This window comes from Lagopus muta, chromosome 19 (genome assembly GCF_023343835.1).
Source record: "Lagopus muta isolate bLagMut1 chromosome 19, bLagMut1 primary, whole genome shotgun sequence".
Lineage (NCBI taxonomy): Eukaryota > Metazoa > Chordata > Aves > Galliformes > Phasianidae > Lagopus > Lagopus muta.
This window is the reverse complement of record NC_064451.1, coordinates 2,647,581-2,671,110: the sequence shown is the minus strand read 5'-3', so window position 1 is coordinate 2,671,110 and position 23,530 is coordinate 2,647,581. Positions and strand designations below refer to the sequence as shown.

Here is a 23,530-nt window from a genome sequence, read left to right as displayed (position 1 = left end):
TTCCTCCTTATGTCTATTTTCTGATCCTGGGAAATGCACTGGGAGGAACAAGGAGTAGCTGTGAGCATTATGGCTGAGAAGGAACAAAGACAGTGAATGGGTCTCAGACCACCAGAAATGAACTTCCAAGAGAGTAAATCACCTTGTTGCTAAGTCACCACAACTCCTGAATAAGTGCTAGAGGAAAAATACCTTGGGCAAAGGAGGAAATCAGAGCAGAGCAGGGAGACCTGCACTTGAGTTCTCCTGGTTTCAAGAGAGAGGAGAGACACTAGTATGCAAGGGAAGCCTTGTCAAGTTGGTTCCCTAAGTCATGCCATGATTCTTATCCCTTGGTCATACAAAAGATGTACGTCACTCCCTCTTGAGCAGCAATTTGGGGCAAAACAAGTAGTTTGCCTGGTCGGGGATGATTTCTTTCAGGGCCTACACCCCACAGGAGCCATGTCAGGTTGGGTCAACATTGCTTCAAAATTATTCTAGGGGACCTTGTACCATTGCAGTTCTCTTGTGCCATCGCTTTCTGCCCCACTGCCCTCAACACAAGAGGAACGCCGAGCGTCCTGAGTGTTATTTGCCTTTCCCTCTTGAGTGAAGGCACAGGGGTGAGAAGTGCGACCTGAGCACCAGAGACCATGGATCTGCTTTGCCTGGGCCTCACCACGTCTCGCTCCTGTGAGCATCTCTTGGTGGCAGAACAAGGTGAGGCAGTTCAGCACAGTCACAAGCTTACATCATGCTGACAAGGATCACGGTTTGCCACAGCACACAAGTGGGAATAGACCCGGATTTGCTCTGGAAGGCTCTCCCAGAGATCGTGGCGTGGCACAGCTCCCAGGAGCTGGTAGCAGCTCCCATCCCACCATCCCTGCCTCCTCCACAGCCAGGGATGTGGGAGTGGCATTCCCCGGGGCCATGGCATTCTTGGTGCAGTTCCCCACACTGGCTGGCTGACTGTCTCCCCGCTGATCTCCTTTTTAGGGTGCGTGGGAGGGAAATGTGCTTACACGACACTCACGGGACGGCAGCGGGAGGCTTTCGGCAGCAGGGAGACGGGAGGTCACAGCAGGGACATGGCATTGCAGGTAGGAAACCGTTCCGCATCCTCCCACTCCTTCCCGTCTCACGTCATGCCCTGGCCAGGGGCAGCTCGAGGAGCAGGTCCGTGTCTCTTGTCTGGAGACAAACCCAGTCTAATTGGGTGATACTTCCACCGATCGGCTGCGTTCCTGCTGGGAACAGGGTTGTGCAACAGTGAGGACTGGTGTGAAAAGCCCCTCCTGACACACATCCATACCTGACCTTGCTCACGGCGAAGCCCTCCCACAGCTGTGGTGCATGAGGGAGGACACACATCCTGTTCCACAGCGGTGGTGCTGGCGGTGCTGGCACACCAAGCTGAGCCCCAGTACCCTGCCTTCCCTCCAGCCCTGCTCTTCTCAAAGACAGCAATTGTAACCAGCAACACGTTGGTGTCCATGGGGTGAGAAGTCTCTACACCAGCAGCACGTTTTGCTCTCACCCCTCCCCTGGTTGGCTCAGAAGCACACATTGCATGTTTTTCTCATACAGCCCCAAGTGCTGGAGGGTATGGATGGTCACAGGGACAGTGGGGAAGCCACAACCAAGAAGGGGTCAGAACCCAACAGCCATGGCACTGGGGCGACAGCAACATAAAGGAAGGACAAAATGACAACCAGGGATGCTGTGACCAAGACCAGAAGTGCTTGGTGAGCAGCTGCAGCCTGTCCATGCTGTGTAAATGGGAGACTCCAGGTGAGCGAGTAAAACACTGAGCAGGAAGGAGATGGCAATATGGTGAGGGGCAAATATCACACATTGCTTCCCCCTCTGTTCCCAGCTGAAGGGCATGCTGTGCTCTGTCTTTCTTAAGGGGAATCTCACAGGATTGAATCTCGTAGATAAAACATTTAACCACACTGCACCAAAAGCACTTTGCAAACTCAGTCATGGAATTATAGAATCATTTGAGTTGGAATGGACCCTTAAAGGTCATCTAGTCCACCAAAAAGTGTGAAATGGCCTTTGAATGCTCAATTTTTTTTCTCCAAACTTGCTACAAGTTTAAAAACTAAAACCAACAGCCACTGTTTGGTGTAGATAAGGAATGAATAAAGACACTACATGCAAAGTAGCTCCCAAGATGAACAAAGCGTACCTGCAGTACCATCCCTTTGCATGCTGCTTCATCTTTACCATATATATGATTCAGCTTATTTATCCGCATGTGTATCATGCACAAGCTTGCAGACAGAACAAAAAGTGCTCCGGGAAGAAAAGACAAGGCAGCAGCATGCAGGTGGACTGCCCCGATGACAGGATGTTCCTTCCTCCTCTTGGGGATCTCTAACTCCATCTGTGCTTTTTCTTCTCCTAAAACATCTCTCAGTTCCCATGTGTTTACAGTAAAACATTTCCCCCCTTTAGAGGTTGTTAAACATATGAAGGGAGCTGGCTGGTGATCGCTGCAGACTTTTCTCTCATTGATACCAACTTGTCAGGGGTCACAGGTAGGAGCAGCAGGGCACTGAAGGGAGCAGCACGAGGTGTTTGGAGAGCACCAGGATGGACAGACAGACAGCCAAGCAGGTCTGCCCCTTCCTGCCAAACCCAGTGCAGCGTGGTGGGACCTCCATGAGAGGCGTGCTTCAGATGTGCATTCAGTATTTGTGGGCACTCACAATGAAGGGAATGTTAATTTCCAAGTGTTAGTTCTAATTTTGTAATACTGTGGCCTAGAATAAGCATCTGGGATCCTAGCAAACACAACATTGCATCTCTACACGGCACTTCCACAGAACTATGGGTTCTCGTGCTGCTGCTCCCAGGAGCACATTCTTGCCCTTTGGAAAAAAAAATATATGTGACTAATGGAGCTACAGTGAAATCAGCTCTGGGTGCTTTAAAAATAGATGATAACACTTCTCCTCCTTTTAAAGCCTGAATGAAAACAAACGTTGAATTAGAGAAGAAAACAAAGTCAGCGACTTGTCCGAGGTCACAAAGGACTGGCAAGGCTCAGCATGGATTGCAGCACGCATCCCTCAGTGCTTCGGCAGCTCTTTGTCCCCTCTCCCTAAACCAACCCAAAGGCTTTCAGCATTTCCTGCTCCTGCCTGCATACTTCGTGACACACACAGGGCTGCACCAGAAGGTATTACTAATGTATCCTCTGATAAGAAGGCTTCTAACAGTGTTATCAAAATCAAAGTGATAAGGTTGAGTTTTTATGGGCTATTCCTCTGCAGGCGACTGGAGTGCAGCAGGCAGGTTGGGATACATGCAACTACTTTCATCGCTCAGATGTCATTTTCTAGTAACAAAACTCTGAAACATTTTTGATGTGGGAGATGGAAGGAACCAAAACTTAATGCTCTCCCACTGAAAACAGAAAAGAAAAATCCACACTGCGGGAAAAAGAAGTTTCCATGCATCAGCATGTGCGAACGTTTCAGTTTTGAGGAGACAATGCTTCTGTAGGAAAACCTTCCCATTTCAAAGCTTTGGCTCGGCCCTGAGGGCCCCATCTCCACCATCTCCACCATCTCCACCATCTCCACCATCTCCACCATCTCCACCATCTCCATCATCTCCATCATCTCCATCATCTCCTGCAGTGTGGCACACAGGGGCCCTCTCAGAGCAGCAGGAGCTGCTGCAGGAGCGTCCTTGCCTGAACCACGCTGTGCAGCACCCTTCTCTCTGAGATAGCAGTTATCAGCAGGGCAGGATGACATGCCATTTTCACATTTCCCCACGTGCAATGGGTTCCCAGCTTTCCTTCTTCCAAGCAGAGGGCGCAGACTCCTGTGAGAGCACAGTGATAAAGGTATTGCTCTCTGGCCTGGCCCTTGGCTGCGTGCTGCAAAAGGTGCACGGAACCAACCTGGAGCATCCTGTTAACACTTGAGAACTAACCCGTACATCAGGGTCCAGGACCCCTCCTGGGTGCTCCTCGCTTTCCCTGCAGCACTTCCCTTTCCTCTGCATGCCGCGCTGAAACCAAGCCACGGCTGCTCGCCCTCGTGCTCCCCCTTCGCTTCTCACTTTCCCTCCCATTGGTTTCACGTTCCCTTCGCCACGCGGAAAAGCTTTCAAGCTCATCCAGCCCGGCAGCAGAGTTTATCCTGGTTCCACCCACTGGGACTTTCCTAGCTTCCTCCTGCACGGCGAGGGGAAAAAAAGGCAGAGGCAGACAGCAGGCATCCCGGGGAGCTCGGGGAGCCGCGGTGCTCCCTTCCCTGAGCTAGGTTTCTATTGTAGGCGGTGCATTCCTCGGGAGGGAGGGTGTGTGTGTGTCGGTGCCTTCCCACACTCCGGGCAGCTCTTATTTAATGGGGGTCTCCATGCAGGGCAGAAAGCAGAGGAGGTTTAGCCATTGCCAGGCTCAGCGGCAGCTCGTAAGCCAATTGCCGGCATGGATCACAGGGCTGAAATAACCCTGGAGGAGGCTTCGGCGACCGGCCAAGCCTCCAGGATGCACATCAGGGAGGACCTGAGGAGGATGCGCTGCGCCGTGCTGCTCTGCCTGCTGGCCGTGCTGCTGCTGGCGCTGCCCATCGCATACCTGCTGGCTGGGAACCTGCGAGCACCCACCTCCTGCCCCCAGGTAAGGCACCACCGTATCTCCACCTGTGGAAGTTCTACCTCTCCCCTTGTAGTTGTGTTTTGTTGGTTGTTTTTTTTTTTTTTTTTTTTTTTTTCAAATTTTCTGGGTCTGGTTCTCTCTTTGAGTTTCTTGTGTTTAAGGGAAGGAGAGAAGCACGCTGTTACATGCTGTCATCCTCGTGCAGAGCCAATCTGCTGAGGTTATCGCTGATTTTTGCTCAGTCCCTGCTCCTCTTGTCTTTATTTCACTCTGCTCACAGTACAAGATATGCATTTAAAACTTTTGCTGGCATGCTGCTTGAAATTCTTTAGGGGAATCTCTATTTGGTTGAAATCTGTGTCTCTGCACTGATCTCAGCCAGATTTTGATACTCGTTTTCCTCCTTTCAGATGAGCTCTGAGACTTCCCCTCCCATGTCCTATTTCAGCAATCATCTGCTGACCAAACGCTGATGTCAGTGGCTCAGTGCCCATCATACATCACCCAGCAGACAGCAGCAGCTCTCACGTGTTATTAAAGTACAGCCCTGCACAGATACTATCTGGGACAACTATGGAGCCTGACCCTAAATTTCCCACTGTGGGATTTGCTCCCTATCAAAACTTTCTCTACATCTGGGGAAGTTCTCACCTCTTTGATAAGACAGCTGAGCTCTCTTTGCTCCTGGGCTGGTGAAGGTGGTCACTACTAAAGCTCTTCTGTGCTGCCCCACTCCTGCTTGTGTCAGCCTGCAAGTGCTTCTTTCCATTCTATCCTATGAATCTATCAGGGCTGCCCTGTGTAAGAAGAGCACACGCATACAGCTCTGAAGAATGAAGGTTTGAAGGAATGTTAGCTGCAGGTCTGAAATTCCGCACTCAATTAGTCTGCTCGTCACTTAGGGACAGCAGAAGACAGCAGTGTTAATAAGTGGCCTCGAGGGTAAATTTTGGATGCAGCAACCATTTTGCTTGCGTGTATTTAGACAGTCTGACAGCTGTGCCCGCAGCTCTGTGCCTCTGCTTGTTTGGCTGCATAGAAAAGCTCTGGCCCTGCTTTGAACCTGAGTTTATACCCAAGCAGAGGCAGCTCCTGGTGCGGCATCTTCCACGTTAACTTTGCACCCAGCTGGCAGGAGGTGCAACACCCTGGCACCTCAGATTGCTAAACATGCTGATTTCTTGCATGTGTGGAAGTGCTTACTGCTGTGCTGACCCTCCTGCTGTTTATGGAGTGGGTGCATGCAGTGAGAAGGCATTTGGGGGGCTCTTTCCTCTTACTGTTCCCACCCTCTGAGGTTCCAAGCAGAACAGTTCAATTCCTGAAATGACCTTAAAGAGAATTAGTAATAGAATGAATTAACGATAGAATGCAAGCTGTTAGGTAGAATAGTGCATTCCTTGTTCCTGTTCTGCTGGCACAGTCAATAGAGAAAACTGTTTGTGTCAGGGTCTGTTTTTTTTAAGAGGAAAAGAGCAATGTAAGCCATTAGGTTTGCTCTAGCCTATACATGCCCTTCACAAGCATGTACTTCAATGCACATGCACTCAATTAGAGTGCAATAATCCCACGGTGATGCAATGAGGTGATCAGTTGCTTTGCAACCTTTGCACGTCCCACTGAGGCAGGAAAAGCACCAGGGCTGGCTGTGTGCCCATGGTACCAGTGCTAAGCTGGGTGGGGGTGTGCCTGGCAGCACTGTGCTGCATTTGCTGAGCTTTTCATTCATTCCTCCAAACTCTGAGTGTGTCACCAGCTTTGTCCAGCAGCAGAGTGCATTGGGGGGGGGGGTTGCTTGCTTGCTGTTCACCCCTCTGAGCTCAGCATGTCTGCAGCACAGCTGGATCCAGAGGAGAGGTTCTGAGTATACAGGCTCTCAGGACCAGGTCTTTTTGTGTTTCCAGCTGTATTTATACAATTAGAATTGTGTTGCTGGAGGATGCCTTCTTTGCATGTCCCATTAATAAAGAACTTAGCTGGGAGAAGGCATGTCTTGCGTTGTGGTCACAACAAGCCCAGGTAACCCTACAGGCTTGGGGATGAGTGGCTGGAAAGCTGCCTGATGGAAAGGGACCTTGGTGTACGGATGGACAGTCGGCTGAATGTGAGCAGCAGTGTGCTCAGGTGGCCAAGAAGGCTAATGGCATCCTGGCTTGGATCAGGGATGGTGTGGTGAGCAGGACTGGGGAAGTCATCTTGCCCCTGTTCTCAGCATTGGTGAGGCCTCACCTCGAGTACTGTGTTCAGTTTGGGGCACCTCAGTACAGAAATGACACTGAGGCACTGGAGCAGGTCCAAAGAAGGGCAGCAAGGCTTGTGGAGAGCTTGGAGAATACAGCTCTACGAGGAGAGACTGAAGGAACTGGGGCCATCTTGCTGTCTTCAAATATCCGAAAGGAGATTGCAGCAAGAGCAGGGTTGGTCTCTTCTCACTTGTGACAGGTGACAGGATGAGGGTAAACGGCCTCAAGTTGCACCAGGGAGGTTTAGGTTGGGTATAAGGAAAATATTATTTACATGAAGGGTTTTTAAGCAGTGGAATGGGCTGCCCAGGGAGGTGGTTGAGTCAGCATCCTTGAGTGTGTTTAAAAACCATCTGGATGTGGTGCTCAGGGCCATGATTTAGTGGCGGGCTGTCAGAGTTAGGCTAGCACGGTTACGATGTGGTTGGACTTGACGATCTTATCCAACCTGAGCAATTCTGTGGTTCTATGTGTTCAGAAGCCCTCACAGCAGCGCTTTTGGGCTGTGGGTGCCCTGGGCACACTGGAAGCAGGTGGGCTGGCCCTGCTTTGCAGCTGACATGAGTTTGCTCGCTGACCCTTGCAGCAGTGAGCTCACGGCAGGAGTGCTGCAGGACCAGAGCTCAGCCCATACAGGATTATCTTTTTCCACTGCACTCTGGCCAGTTCTGGGCCACAGCTCCAGCACCAACTGGGAGGAACTGGTGCAGCCAAACGGGTGAGAAGCACGTAGTAAATCCCTGCACCCATCCTTCCTGGAGCAAGGAGGAGGGGGAGGGTTGTGCAAGCGGGGTGTGCCTGTGTGGCTGCAGGGTGAGACGGTTGTTCATCTCAGCTTCTGTGTGGGTGCCCGTGGTGTCACGCTCTCCTCAGAAGGGACATAAGCTCACCTTTTCCTCAGGAAATGCCCCTTTTAGGGAAGAGCAGTTATGTCATCACAGCAACACGTGCGAACCACCGGTTCTCTTTCTTGTGGTGAGCTGCGTCTTGTGTGAGTAACTGAGGCTTGATGATGGGTTCCCTGGACACCTTCCAGGTTCACACGCGGCTTCCCTGCTGGAAGTAGAAATCAGTTTCTTTTGTTCTTCAAGACAAAGCGAGGTGAGGAAATAGGGTTCTCTAAGCATTTGACACAGTTTGGGCTATTAGCAGGAAATCATAAAAGGCTGTGGGGCATCCTTCCCAGAAGGAAAGCCAAGTTTTAATCTGAATGCGCAAATGCACTGAAGGGAAGCCAGGCAAGCATCTCCATCCATCCCAGCAACTCACTCCATTTGTTCCATAAAGCTGAAAGTCAAGGCCTGCCCTGCAGATATTGGTACCTGGGCTTGTGCTGCTGGGAACCTTAGCGTGGCAGGACCACAAGCAGGGCACAAGGGAGGTTCAGTGTGAAACCAGACAAAAAATTTGCACGTGTATCTGTGTGCCATGTCAGCCTTGAGACGCGAGAGGAGCCAGGAGAAGCTCAGCCTGGGTTTCCATCCTATAGTCCAAAAGGATGAAGCAGCAAATATCAGAATAAGATTGGCAGAGCTGTAACCCATGCAGAGCCAGATGCCCTCATGGCCTGCCCGAGTGGGAAGGAGAAGCCCAAGGAGGTGGTGGAGTTACCATCCCGTGAGGTTTTCAAGAAGAGGGTATATGTCACAGTGAGGGATGTGAGTAGTGGGCATGGGCTGATCTTGGGACCAGTTAATATTAGTGGTCTTCTCCAGCCATAATGACTGTGATTCAAAATGACTTCTTGATCCATAGGGATGTTGAGGTGCTGGCGGAGCAGCAGGGAGCCTTGTGCCATGTCCTGGGTGTGGGAGACTCTTCCAAAAGCCATAAAATTTCTCTTTGATGCTTATGGTTCTCACGGGCAGAACAGCCAATATATGCCACAGCCCAGGCAAAATGCACCCAGCATTAAGGACAGCTTTTGCCAAAAATCCAGGCCATGCAGCACCCCTGGGCTGAGGAAAACCGAGTGCAAGCACCATGTGTGCCCTGCAGAGACCTGCCATGAGATTGCACCTTGTGCTAAAAATGGAGCTGGGGATGTTTGGCTCATGAATCCCCCCACCTCCACTGCCAGCCTGTTTTTCCCAGGCAGTTCTCCTGGACAACCCCAGCCCTTCCTTGAGGTGCAAAGGGGATGTTTTGTGTTTGCCCTCCTCCCAGGCTGTAGATGTAAATGTGGCGGGACTTTGGGTAGTAGTGGAGTTTTACATACTGCAGCTTTCAGGGTTACCATAGGTGCTGGAGATGCCCTTTGCTCCCAGCTCAGCTGTAGGGCGGGATTTTCAAAGTTGCTCAATGCTGCTTACATTTTCTCTGCTGTAACCAAAGGGAAAACTGTGGCCACTTGGTGAACTTTACAGAAGCACAGCTAAGCAAGAAAGGAGAATAGAGAAAAATGCTAATTGTGTGGTTTCTCTACTGCCTTGTGCTGCTTGGCTCTCCCTCACCCCCCCTCATCCTGAAAGCTCTTTATGCACCTCATCCACACCCCTAGCGTACATCAGCAGCACAAGCATTGCTAACATCAGGCTATTGTGTAGCCTTTTTAAGTACTCAAATATTTTCTGTTTAAGCTGAGGTTTGTGTCCTTATCAAACAGCACAATTAGGAAGAAAACCTCCACCTTTGCCACGCAAAGAACGCATTCACACCATGCAGCACAGCTCTTCAGCACTGCTGCTCTTCAGGACACAGAAGTGCAGCTGCTGCACGAGGAGCATCCATCTGGCATTCTTTGGAAACAAGTGAATGGAGGTTGCATGAAAAGCTTCTTTATAGCTGGCAGATAAAACCATTTTGATGTTTTTGACTGAGCAGTGGGGTCCTTCCCTCTTCCCTCTCACCTCTGCTTTTATTTCAACACCTGAGTGTACATAAGATACGCGAAGTTAGGCTTTAAGCAAACAGCTCCACTGAAGTTACATCGTTAAGTGTTGTGATTTGTGATTGATTTGTGGCTCTTTGTGGCACTTAGCATTGTCTGAAAATACACTACTTGATAAATATGTCACAGGGATGCACAGCCAGCATCTCGCAGCTCCTTCCTTCCCCCTGCAGCCACACTGCTTTCCAAGCTGCTGGAGGAGAGCTGGAGCTACAGGAGCATGGCAGGGTGTGAGCTGGAAGCAGCCTGTCAGCATAGCATGCAGCCAGCAGCCCCTTCTTCTTTTTCTGCTCAACCCAAAGGCTGGCACTGCTTGGCACAGGCACTGTCACTGTGGGGATGTGCTCATGCTTAATGCTAGGGGAAGGTTTAACATGCAAACAAATGTGAAATAAGTCTATCTTGCCCATAATTCAAGATATGCCTAAGAAGTAGACTTGCAGCCTGAAATAATGCAGGTGTAGAAAGAGAAGCTGCAGGTCTGTAGATGGTACACCTCTTTACTGGTGTTTCAAATGCACCATGCAGATGTTTGAAGCAGGGAAGAGCATCTCGTGCTGTGCTGTTTGCTTCATTTTACTGCACAGATGGAGACAGCAGCCACCAGGCAGCAGTACTCCAGCAGTGCTATGCAGAGGCACTGGCCTAGGAGTGATAGTTCCTTCCCTCAGTGCTCCCCAGGCTGTGCCAGGGGTTTGTCCAACCCACGAGCTGAGCACAGCCACTACAGCAGCCCGGCTCCTGCCCCAACACCTGCCTGAGATGTGGGTGGCTTCAAACAAGCAGCAAGAAACTTGCACTGAAGCAAAGCTCTGTCAGGGCTTGTCCTTTTACATAAAAGCTTTAACTGAGGAGGAGGAGGAGGATATCAGTGTACCATCTCCTGTTCTGGGGGGTAAGCAAACTGGATGTGGTGCAGGAGCCCTGGAGCTAACTGCTTGCACATCTCTCTTGCAGGTCGTGGACGAGAGGAGCTCTCACTTTCTGAAGCAGCGGGCAGTAGCTGCTGGTAAGTGTGCCAGCCCTTTTCCCATCCCCATCATCTCTGTTTGTCGAGGTTTTGCAATTGCTGACGCAGCCCCTGGGCCAGACAGCTCCCTGCCTGCCCTCACCACGAGGATCCAAGCATGTCAGGGCAGGGCAGGGTCACGGGATGTGGGGAGATGGGTACAGCTGGGGCCATAGCAAGGGGTGAGCATTCCCAACTCCATCCCAGGTGGGCTTACACCTCCCGGCATTTCACTGGGACCAACATATCTCCCTTATGGGCCGAAGTGTGGATTTGGGAGCCTGTGAGTTCATCCCTCACACCTTCCCTCCACACACTTAAACTTTTTTTCTCTTTTTCCCCCAGTTACAGACACACTTCCCAGTGCCGAGAAGCCAAGAGCACACCTGACAGGTAATGCTTGTTCCAAACCAGTGTTTCCTTTGGGTCTCACAGATGTTGCAGTGCAATAACCAAGGTTTATAGGGTCTGATAGAATCAAGCTGCAAGATGCAGTGGAAGAAGTCACCAGCTTTGTCTCATTGACCACAGCAGTGATTATAGGAAAGGGCCCACGGAGGAGGCAGCTGGCAAACATTGCCACTTCCCTGGGCTGTTGCTGTCATTGTGTGAGCACTTGGGTTCCTGTAACTGAGCTTCAGTGCTGCCTGTCATGTTAGTGATCTGCTGGGTCCCACATTGGTGGGAAGAGCCCAAGTGAGCTGTGAGTTAGAAAGATCTGCCAGTTTTGGAGTAAAATAAGACCAAATAAGGCCGGTTTTGGGGTGCTTATATTTTCTGCAAGTGCAACCTGAAGACACGCACCACATTCCCATCAATAGCTTCCTGGTTTTGCTGAGGTCACACGTAACATGCATTGGAGCAACCAAGGGAAGAGCTGTATGCAGCTGAACCTCTCAGCTTGTGTTGGCTAGGAAGATGCCAGCTCAGAACATCACCACCTCAGCATCAAAGCTGGGGCTGTCAGCACATTGAAAGGAACTTAGGGAATACTACCTGAAGAAAAAGATTTGTAGTTTCCTGAGTGGATGGGACTGAGACCTGAGGAGCTCTCCAGCTGCTCTGGACTCCCCCCCTTATGTCCACTAAGATAATTTATACCTCCCCAACATATAGCTCACTTGCAGAGGCTTCCCCAGTAGCCTGGGTGTTGTCCCAGAGGAGCCCTGTAGTAACTTGAAGCATGCAAGAAGTTACACGAGGCTTAACACGTGTATGCACGGGGTTATCAGAGCTTCAGGGCTGATTTGTCAACCACTATAGTTTGTTTACTTTCCCTAACCCCAAGCTCCTTCTTAATGCACTCCTATGTCCCAACCCTTTCTACACACAGGTGGATAGAACTGCAAAATGGATCTGTGCTTGCTCAAAATACATAAAATCACAGAACCATGGAATATCCTGAGTTGGAAGGAACCCACAGGGATCACTGAGCCCAACCCAGCTCCACACAGGACCCCCCAACCCGCAGCCCTATGGCTGAGAGCAGTGTCCCAGTGCTCCCTGAGCTCCAGGGCTGTGCTCACTGCCCTCTGGGGCACAGCCATTCCCCAACCCCACTGGGCCATCCCCTGACAGCTCCATGCTGTTCCCTCAGGTCTGCAGAAGAAGGCCCATGGCTGCTAATGTAGGTCCCTTTGTTTCCCAAATCTCCACATGACCAAGACCCAGAGGCTCTCAGTGCAGCTGACTCACAATTGCAACCCAACTGTTGCTCTGCTGATGGGAACTTCCCTGGGTTGCACAAAAGTCCAACTGTCACAGGGAAGCACCCAACAGTTTGCTTTAAGTTTTCTCAGGCCTCTGTTTGAAACTCCTCCACCATCACTCCCAAGCAGTGCCCTGGGATGGGGCCTGTCCACCTCCTGCCTCAGCCCCATCAGTTTTATCTGGGAGAAGGAAAAAGCAAGGGGAATTTTCTCACTTCTTATCTGTGCATAACAGAGTCGAGAGCCTGAGCTGAAGGCTGCAACCAGGCTGCTGTGCCACCGAGCCATCAGGAAACCAGGCTTCCATGAATTTGGCTATAAGCTTTCTTGTTGGATTCAAGCACTTTTGCTTTTCTGCACCCTGCAGCAATGATTTCCTGAGCTCAATGCAGAAGTCTTTGGCGTTGTTCTAAACTTGTTGTATAATGATTTCCTGGGTGTCCTTCTGGTCTTCACTTCTCTGAAACCACGATTTGGGCAGAGAAAGTGAAAAAGGAATAATTATTCTTCAGATCTTTTGTACATTCCCTCACTTCAGGTGCCTGGTTCACTGTGCAGATAGCAGGCTAGGTGCCTTTCCTCATGGCAGATCTTCTCCAGAGCTCCAGCTGCCCCTCTCTCCTTCTGGGTTTAGGAACGTATGTTTTAAATGTAAAAGCAGAGTGAGAGGAATGAGAACTAACCAGAGTGTTTAACACGGGAATGCACCACTAAATTAGCAGTAGCAGGATGACTCAATGTTTGGGTCTCTGTTCCTTTTCTCCACCTGTCCTTGGCCTCTGGAAAATACACAGAGCAGTTTGGACTCATCCGTACCGACACCAAGACCTCCTCTCCCTGTCTGCCACTGAAGAACAGTCAGTGTGAACCCCAGCTGGGGCTTTTCTCCACCCTCACTGTTTCCCGTGCAGTAGTTCAGATTTGGTGCTGACCACCACCATCCCTGCGGCCCTTATGGAGCTGTGCTTCAGGTCAGGAGGCAGACCAGTGCCTGCATGAGATGGCATGGCACAGTTGGATGAAGTGTGTGACAGACACCCAACCAAAGACCTGTCCAGCACTTGCTGTGCTGTGATGCCATCTGAACACCTCGCTAAATCTGGGTAGAAAATAACTTCCTGGCTCCACTTGGCAGTTTGGCAACCTCTCCTATGAGGAAAGGTTGAGGGAACTGGGCTTGTTTAGCTTGGAGGGAGCGTATAAACAGGAGGGGGAATGGCTGTATATGAGGGTGGATAGTGATAGGACAAGGGGAATGGTTTTAAACTGAGACAGGGGAGGTTTAGGTTGGATATTAGGAGGAAGTTTTTCCCCCAGAGGGTGGTGAGGCACTGGCACAGGTTGCCCAAGGAGGCTGTGGATGCCCCATCCCTGCAGGCATTCAAGGCCAGGCTGGATGTGGCTCTGGGCAGCCTGGGCTGCTGGTTGGTGACCTGCACACAGCAGGGGTTGGAACTGGATGAGCATTGTGATCCTTTGCAACCCAGGCCATTCTGTGATCGTATGATTCTGTGATTTTAAGATCAATTATTAAATTTCTTGAAAAACAGAGACCCCTCTGTGCTTTGCAACTTGTGCAGCACGAGACCGGAGCTGTGTAAGAGTCCAAGGCCCTCATCTCCTTCCTAAGGTATAGCTCAGTGTCACCAGTGAGGGCCATGAACCACAGAAACCCAAGCTCACCAGCATGCCACCAGTGCAACCAAGTGACAGGGATTCCCCAGCAAGTGGCTAAACCAAAAGGGATTTTAGGAAAAGAGAAGAAATTTTACGTCTGAGAGATGCACAAAAAAATGAAAGTGAAAGGGAAACTTGAAGGAACTGCAGCAGTAGATCCCATAGTGAAAGCAGATTTTATTTACTTCAGAGATTAGCATAAGATGTGCATCTGCAGGAAGTGCAGCTCCATATACTTAAGAAGTAAATGAATGACAAGTATGGCTGTGCTGGAAAAGGAGCCATACGATATTCAGAGGCACTTCAACATGCATCTTTCCTGATATATCTCTAAAGCATGGGGAAATTTGACCAGCCTGAAAATGGAGAGCATCAACCAAGTGAGTTTTAACCTAAAAGGAAAGTTAGAGCCATAAAACTTAGAATTGCCTCATTCCAGAAGTTATGAAATAATGTGTTTCATATGAGAGGCTTTGTAGTTATTAAAAACACTGAAGAATTGAGTGTCGCTGACATCTTAAATGCGTCATTGGATATGTAGAAAAAGAACATTTCTCCTGAGCCTTCTCCTCAGTTTTTTCCCTAACTACCCAAGATGGAAGAGAGCCCAGAACTCTTTCAGGAAATGTCACAATCTTTCCTTATCTTCCTCTGCCACCACCCTATCTCAGAGAGGCCTTACTCCTTAGCCACGGTGACCCCAGTGCCGTGTTAGTTTTTGCCAGGTCCCAAAGCAGACGAGGACACAGACCATGAGTGCTTTTGCTTTATTTCCTCCTCTCTTTCTATATCAGCAAAGCTCTGTTTCCCCTAAGCCTCACATTCTTTATAATGCTCTTATATTTTAGCTTGGCTTGCTATCACAGTCCCCGTCTATCGTCTTCCAGCAAAGAAATACTCCATGTGCTTTGCCTTCTGGGAAAAGATAGAGGGATTTAATTTTTCTGAGCACTGACAGGCAGGCTGGGAAAAAAGCCATTATTTTGTTGTGCTACTGAGAGAATATGCAAGAAATTGCACTTCTAACAGCAGCTTGTTTTCCTACGGGTTATCTATTGTCAGAAGACAGGAAAAAAAGGATGGCACTGGGGGCTGAGGGTATTTGTTTTCCTGGATCTCATTTCCCCCAGAATAAACCTAACAGACGTTGCCAAGAGCATTTCTAAGCTCATCCCCGCCCGCCTTCAGTTTGCTTCGCTGCCTGTGCACACACACCCTATCCCCAAATGCTGAATCATAACTGACCTTAAGCATTAACTTAAGCTCATGAAACCCAGTTCTTCCCCCCCTGTCCTGAGCATCCTGATCCTCTGCTTAGATCAGGCTGTGCTGGGGGTGGATTGGAGCTCTGTGTGTCATCGGTTAACCACGAGAGCGTTTCTGTTTGTTGGTTGTTCTGTCTGAAGTAAAGCTGAAGTTAGCACCGAGCTTAGTGTTCTGTCCCAAACGTTTTCAAAACAGAGTTAAAAATGGGTTTTATTACAGCATGTCACTTCAGAAGTGGGTGTTTCAAAGCACAGTGGGGTTTTCTAGCTCTATGGTGAAATCAAAGGACGGCAGTTGTGCTGCAGAAGATCTCAGTGCAGCACCCAGCAGCAAACCCCATCATTAGCCTCCAGAAGTAACCTGGCAGGAAGAATTCAAGGTTTTCATTGCTCAGTGATAGATCACAATGATCGTTGTGAAGCTTCTGCAAGCAAACAGAGCCTGATGTCCTCAGTTAATAGTAGTAGTTAGCTCTACTGTGGCACAAACACAGCTTCAGTCCGTCAGTACTCATGAAGACACTGCTCTCGTGTCTCTGACTGCTGTCCTGAGCCATTAGGTGCAGGCATGTATCCAGCTGTACAACTGGCCCAGCACTGCTTTCACTTAAGAACAAAGTTTATGCTTTGCAAACGGGTGAGAGCACTCCAGACCTATGAGCAAAAGCCCTGTGTCCTACCCCACAGTGAGACAGCCTTAGGGATGGACAGTCCCATCATTTGGGATGCCCTGTCACCTAGGATACCCAGCTGTAACCGAGCCCTGTGGGCAGCATGCTCCAACCAAGGTCTTCCAACTTTGGCTTTGGCTCTTGCTTGCTCAGATCTGGACATCTTATGGGCAGCCTCCAAAAGTAGCTCTTGACAGCTTGCCTGCAGCTGACTGACTGTAAAGGAAAAACATTTCTCTCCTGGAGTTTTGATTGCCCTGTGGAGGAAACATCCTGTATTTCTCCAGCTGGAACAAACTAACACATCTCTTCTCCCTCTTTCTTCTGCAGTGAAGAAACAAGATCCCTCCAGCGCCACGGGAAGACATCTGCCCATCCTGCAGTGGGAAGACAAGCGAGGCTTGGCCTTTACCAAGAACAACCTGAGTTATTCCAGCAAAGCACTGGTGATACCTGTGTCGGGGGATTACTATGTCTATGCCCAGGTCACTTTCCGAGGGCCCAGTGACACTTCAAGTAAAACCAATTCTGTCACTGCAGTCATCACCAAAGTCACTGACAGCTATCCCGAGCCCACCCAGCTGCTGACCAGCAGCAAGACCCTCGGTGAAGAAAGGAACAACTGGTTCCAGCCCATTTATCTGGGAGCTGTGGTTTCCTTAGAGATAGGAGACAAGCTAATGGTCAACGTTAGTGACATCAAGCTGGTGGATTACACTAAGGAGCACAAAACCTTCTTTGGTGCCTTTTTATTGTAGGTCTGTGGCAGCAGCTTTGTGGAAGCCTCCCTTAAGGGCCCTGGTTTGGTGGTTGCATGTTGGGGAGCTGGTCTCTGTGCTGTCCTCTGTGCTTCACTCACCTGCTGCCTTAAATTATGGGGTGGAGAGAGCTGGAGCTGCAGGATGAATGGAAGCAGCCCAAAAAACTCCAGAAAAATGAAAGTCAGACTTAAAAGATGATGGGGATTCTTGAAAGCTCTGTATATTGGAGAGGAACCTTTTTTTATGGGTTGGGTAGGGATATTTATCGTAAATAGGCTAGGCTGCATCACTAATTCCTTTTCCAGTACATCATTTCTTCAACTGAAAAGAAGTGTTTTAAACTTTCTCCAGCACTTCCAGTGTAATTCTGCATCATCTTTCTTCAGATTCTTAAAGGCAATTACAATTAATAATTTCCTTAAACACAGTTCAGTGCTTTGCACTAATATAAAGCCTAGATTAATCATTAACTGCTCAATTAATCACTTCCAGTTTCCCTGTAAAGTAGATTAAAATTGTATCATGTGTTTTGCAGAAGCTACCTGATTTTCTTTTGTTTTCCAGGATACCATTTACAGATATATAAGTCAATGTATAGGCTTTAGCTTTTATTTAAAACTTCTAGGGAGCGTGCAGAAACATTTTCATTTCAGCATGACCGTGGAATCCCCCCACCAGATCCAAACATTAGGAAAGCAGAAAAAAAAAGACAACCAAAAAAAAAAGAAGGCAGGGAGATACGCAGAAACATCCTCCACACTTTCAAAAACCAATCACAGAAATTTAAAAAAAAAAGAAAAGAAAAAGAAAAAAGAAAATTGCTCTGCAATATTTTGCTTTCCACCGTGCATCATGCAAAGCAAATGCAAGTAAAGACATCAGTGCCCTCCTAACGCTTTGCAACCACTGCTGCAGCAATCTGCTGACACAAAGATCTCCCCATCCTTTGCCTGGGTGCAGGCTGACGATCAGCAGTCCATGCAAAAGGTCGGAGGATCCAGATTGAAGCTCGCAGTGTGCCATGGCCAGCTACAGAGCTTGGGAACGCTTAGCTTCCCATCTCGTGCTTCTTTTTCTCATAGACATTACTATCTCAGGGAAATTCCCCAGCTCCCCTTCTCCTCCCACAGTAAATACATCACTGTCAGTGAGTCAAGTCACGCTCTTCTGTGTTCAGGCTTTACACACTGAACTGCTTGGTGGTCTCTCACTTGAGTCCCTACCAGGCAGCTGTTTGGCAGGGTCTGTCCAGTGGCCAGGCTGCGCTCTCTGCAACTCTCCCTCTTTCTTCCCTTTCCCCATTGGGCTCCTTTCTTCTTGGCCAGAAGTGTCACCAAGATGGCCTAGCTAACATTTCCACCCAGGGACATGGGCCCCAGCAGCATGCTGTTAGCACCAAGGAGGCACCCAGCACCCAATCTGTCCTCGTTACTCTCCAGAAGGGCAGCTCACCATCACCACCTCAGCAGGGCTTTTCCCACTGCTTAAGAAGCCCCAGCTTTTCTCTTTGCACCAATATGGTAAAATCACAAGTCCAGGAAAAGTTTATTCCTCTGGGAAACCCTAAGACTTTCCATTTTTTTAGATCTTAGATTTGAGTCCTTCAGAGCTTCTGATCCCTTCGTTTTGTGCCCAAATCTGGATCTGCGTTCTTGCAGACCTCTATAGAAGGGCACATAGGTGACCAGCACACCAAAATTCATTTTTTATCTCACAGAGAGAAGAATTAAAGTGACCTGTCCAGGACAGGGAATTCTCAGCCACTAGTTAAAAAAGCTTCTGTGAAGTTAATAGGATGAATTTGGTTTATCCTCGGAGAAAATTGAAATGCAAATTCTAGCTTTACTGAGGTATTTACAGAAATCCAGAAAGGTCTTTATTTCTACAAATGAGATTATGTAACACTCCTATGAGGCCATAATACAGTCTTAATAGGCTTGTAGAACAGATTCCATAAATACTATATTTTAAGTTGTCATCCCTTACTGCTTGTTGCACTGAATTATGTTTAATATGGGTTCTAGGGGAGAGGAGTCATGCATGCAGTATTTGGCTCACAGAGAAAGAATCTTCTAGGGATACATAAATGTACATACATAGATTTTCTATATATATTTATGCATACTCTACGTACAAGTTTTAGGAAGTGCTTTGGCAATGATGAGCCTTTTGCTATAACAAGACATAATTTGTGCCTGCTGTACACTGACAACAAATTCCACAAGCATCTCCTGCTGCTGTAACAGATACAGATGTGACTGTCTTGTTCCACTGGCCGTAGCACAAGTGTATTTATTTTAGTTCATGCCTTGCAAGCTGTCCCACCCCATCTCATACACCAGCTTCTAGCACGTTTAGCACGCCAGCACAATTTACAGAGCATAAAGTAACATATCTAGCATTACTTGTTTTAAAGTAGTGCAGGCAGATTGATCCAAGCACACCCCAGTGGAAATTTCTATTTCTCCCCTTTTTTCCCCCTCTTAGTGCTAATAACGCTTCTGTAACAGTGACCAGCAGGTACAGCAGGGAGCACCCAGGGCTGGCTGTGACCCCACTGACTGCAGAAGCCAATGGTACAGCATTGGGGTAAAGCTGCTTAAGGGGAATAGAGGTCAGGCTCAGAGGGAAGGATCTCAGGCAGACTGAACCCAAGCTGCGGGTGATCAGATTTTCCCAAAGCTAATTGAGGACGGAAGCGTTCTCGGAAAAATCACCGTTATTGGGTTAGAAAAAAAGAGTTTCTTTAATGTAAATCATTTGTGGAGATGTGAAGATGCCCATAGGTCAGCATTTTCAGTTGAACGAGGTGACGAAATGGGGCCTTGTGAACAAGTGACCTTTCAGCCTGCGGTCAGGCTGAAAACGCGTTCTGTTTTGGGTGGATGTGAAACTGAGACAGCTGGAAGAAGCTCTCCTAGAGGAAGAGCTTCAAGAAGGCAGCTTATGTTCACGAGCTAAAAATAATGGTAGGGTTTCTGGATTTGGCCCTTTCATCTCTCAGAAAAAGACATTTAAGAACTGCTCAGTACAAAAAACATTGAAAGAAGCTGTTTCAGGTCTTGTTGGCTTTGTTGTTGTATATTTTTTTACGAATATTTATTAACAAAAGACTTCTGTTCTTAGGAATTCTTTTCTTCTCTGATTTCTTTGATCTCCAAAATCTAACGCTAAATATAACCCAAATTCCTAATGCAGTTCACTTACCTACTGCTTCCTTTCCCCTTAAGGTCTATATGTTAGTAAATGAGCATTCTCTCTGTATCAATAAGTAAACCTAACTCAAGCTATAAGAGATTACAATTCCAATCCTACCAACATACATGCATGCCTTGCTTAGTCTTAAGCTTGTGGGTAAAAAGAATGCCATTGTAAAAGGCAGCTCAGTTTCCCTTATTGGCATACAGGAGTAAAGCCAATTAAAAGTTGATTGGTAGAATGTTTTAGCCATGTTTACCCTGAACAACACCATTACATGGTAGCCTCTCAATAAGGAGAACTCACACGGGCCACCTTCAGCCCATGTGTGTTGGCAGGATTGGGGCCTAGAGGTGGAAATTAAAGGTCGGGTTTCTGAGTCAAACATCACCCAAATAGCATCAAGTAGGCTGGTGGGAAGAGTTTGGATGTGCCAGTTTGGTGAATGTTAGTCTGAGCCATCCCTCAGAGGGAAGGGACACGGCCAGGCTACACTAACCAAAAGGAATGGGTGAAAGTACTGTCATTTCCAACACACACACAAAACATATTTTGAGAGAACGTCGTTGCTCAACTCCGTGCGATCCAACTGACTGCACTGCGTTTTGCTTTTATTAATCTCTTGAGTGGCCCATCATTTCAGATGGGAAATGAGGAGAAAATTCATTCTTTAGAAGAATCAGACAGTGTCATGAATTTTTGCCCAAATCTGGGTGTTAAACGCCAGTATAGCATTTTGCTAGTGTAATGTATTTTCATATAAATGATTGTGTACTGTTTTGTGCTTCAGTACCGGTGTGAGCCTTCAACAGCAAAACTGACTTTAGAGTTTTGTTTGCAAGTGTTATGATAATAAAAATGCAAGTTAACTAATTTAAAAGCTTCTGAGCCTGGTCTCCATCCAAAAACACTAACGAAATCACACGCAAGAGCGATCTGCTTATACAGCCAGAGAAACCTCTGCTGTGCATCAATCATCTTTGCTTCCAGACACACACGGTGAGCGATCCCCCACCAGAGTGAACTCAGACACGGCCCTTTTTCTTTGCCATGGGGTATGTAGGGCTCCCATTTCACAAGAAAAGATGTGAAGGTTGAGCAATGCCCCTCTGAGCACACGAGGGAGATGAGGATATTCTTCCAGCCACCTTTGAATATCATCACCTGATCAAAGAGCCATGCTTTCCCTACCTCTACGTGAGAGCACCTCGGCAGCTTGGGAACTGAGTGTGTCTGATTGCTTTCCACTAGCAGAACCCAGAAACCTTCTCCCATTTTCTTTCGTATTTGCACTGTTGTTGATACATCCCAGGATTGAACTGCAAGTGCTGTTTTTAAATTGTTTTAGAAGAGATTTCTGGTTAAGGGCCACGTGCTCTGGCTGAAGGGAGGTTTTCGCCTGCAAACTCAGAGGGAGGAATCACGTTCAGGCACATTTACCCTGGCTTTCACCCACACTCACATACCTGAGATGTTTTGTTAGGCTGTGAGTGGCAGCATCCTCAGATCAGCCAGAAGTTAACTAAGCAGTAAGCATCAGACTTTCTCCTGTGGAACATCCACATCAAAGAAGATATATTTTTTTTAATTTTAATACAATAGTTATCTCAAGTTAAAAGCTTTTTATTAGTATTAAGATATTTGTTAACAGCAGCAGCTGCCTGCAGCAGATACACAGCATTGCACTTAAGCTGCTCAAATACTTGCTGCCTGAGTAGAACATAGGGCAGCTATGTACGTAGACATTTAAGTGCCACTCCATTGTGATCTTGATGGAAGGAAGAACCTTACCTTCAAATGATGAATTTGCTACACCATTAAGTTCTTCCTGGAGAGCAAGACATTACCCATGGTAGTTTAACTTCCTGAGATGCCCAACCACAGCTGAAACTATTTGCTCATGCACGAAGTTCATGCCAGCTTTGTTCATGCACAAAGATCCCTTTTCCAGGCTGGGGACATGTTCTGTATCACAGTACTTCCAGCTTTTGGGGAGATCACTGAGTTCACTCTGGCAGGGTTTGGAGACTTTGTCTCTTCAGCACCTTGCAGGATGGAGCACAAAGTGGAGCAGTGTGCACCCCCAGGAACAGCATGGGTTATATACACTTTCCAGCTCATCAACGAGCAGCTGAATGAGGGCTGTGTTCTCTAGCACACTCAGCTGTTGTCAGACAGGTTCTCGAAGAAAATTAGGGCTCCATGATGCCAAAGACAGATAAGAATCTCTTCAAAAGTGGAAAGCAGGAGCCAAGTTTGTCAACAGCAGCAGTTACAAGTTTGTTTTTGCCTTAGAAGTAGCAGGAGCACCAGCTAATAATACAACATTAGATAATACAGATAGTTAGATAATACAGATAATACAACATTATCAAGTGCCCTAACTCCAGAATGTTTCGGTGGGATGTTTTTTTGAACTAAACTTGCTTCCAGGATCCCTCATTGTTGCACAAATCAAGCTTTGTTCTTCCATCGTCTGTAGATTTTTGTATTAAAAAGTCAAGAAGGCACTGGAAATATTTTGTGTGTATTTATTGGCACTGTACATATATATATATGTCAATTTTATGTAAGTGACTGTAAAAATCAAGGTACAAACTTGAAAACCTATTGTTCTCAGCAGCTTTCTCCTTCGGCAGATGGCTTTGATATCTTCTAATGATGAAGTTTATCAATAGCTTGTTTTTAAAATCACTTTGGATCTTAAAGCAAAATAAATAAATAGATAAAAGCCCTTTGTTTGCTTCACCTTCATTCCTGACTCGTTCTGTACTTTCATGAGCATCCACCAACAGCTGACGTTTACAGCTGCGAAGAGCAGGAGTTTGTTCACCCATGGCAGCGTTGTTTCGTGTGCTGTATTTTTCACACGTGATTCCCCAGGTCACAGAATCACAGAATTGCAGGGTTTGGATGGGATCTCTGGTGAGATATTGGCACAGCTGCTCAGAAGGTGGTGGAGTTACCATACCTGGAGGTGTTAAAATGGGAGATACCACACTGGGTGACACGGTCTACAGCAGTCATAGGCATGGGTTGATGGTTGGACTGGATGACCTTAGTGGTTTTTCCAAGCTGAATGATTCTATAATAGGTGCAACTGTTACGTGAAGATGTGAATGTATTTACAGCTCACATACAGAAATCCCCAAGCTTCAAGCTGGTCTCCGCAGGCAGGATACAGAGGCACAGCTGTGCATGTAGAGACCAAAGTGGAAGAGATCTATTAAGATGTAACCATGCAAGCCACTGCCAGAGCATGATTATCACTCAAAATAGCTCTTTGCTCACTACGCTTCCTTTCTCTTGACAGTTCCTAAAAACAAAGCATGAAAAATGGTATCCTTCCAAAGATATGGCAAGGGCTGCTCCAGCCTTAACCCTCTAGCAAGATGACTTCACTTCTTGCAGATACCCCACTTCCTTTTCTTCATGTAAATCAGGGGAATCTCTAGTACAAAAACAAGGAGATATGAAACAACTTTTTGCTGTAGTGGT

At 47.8% G+C, this 23,530-nt stretch overlaps 1 protein-coding gene across 1 annotated transcript; it reads left to right on the top strand.

The window, feature by feature from the left end:
• Window positions 1-4,001: 4,001 nt before the first annotated feature.
• On the top strand, window positions 4,002-22,776 carry TNFSF15 (TNF superfamily member 15). The gene is made up of 4 exons (XM_048966283.1): window positions 4,002-4,630; window positions 10,700-10,751; window positions 11,097-11,144; window positions 16,404-22,776. Exons 1-4 carry the CDS (start codon window positions 4,439-4,441, stop codon window positions 16,829-16,831), a joined length of 720 nt encoding a protein of 239 aa, XP_048822240.1. The 5' UTR covers window positions 4,002-4,438; the 3' UTR covers window positions 16,832-22,776.
• The last annotated feature ends 754 nt before the right edge of the window (window positions 22,777-23,530 follow it).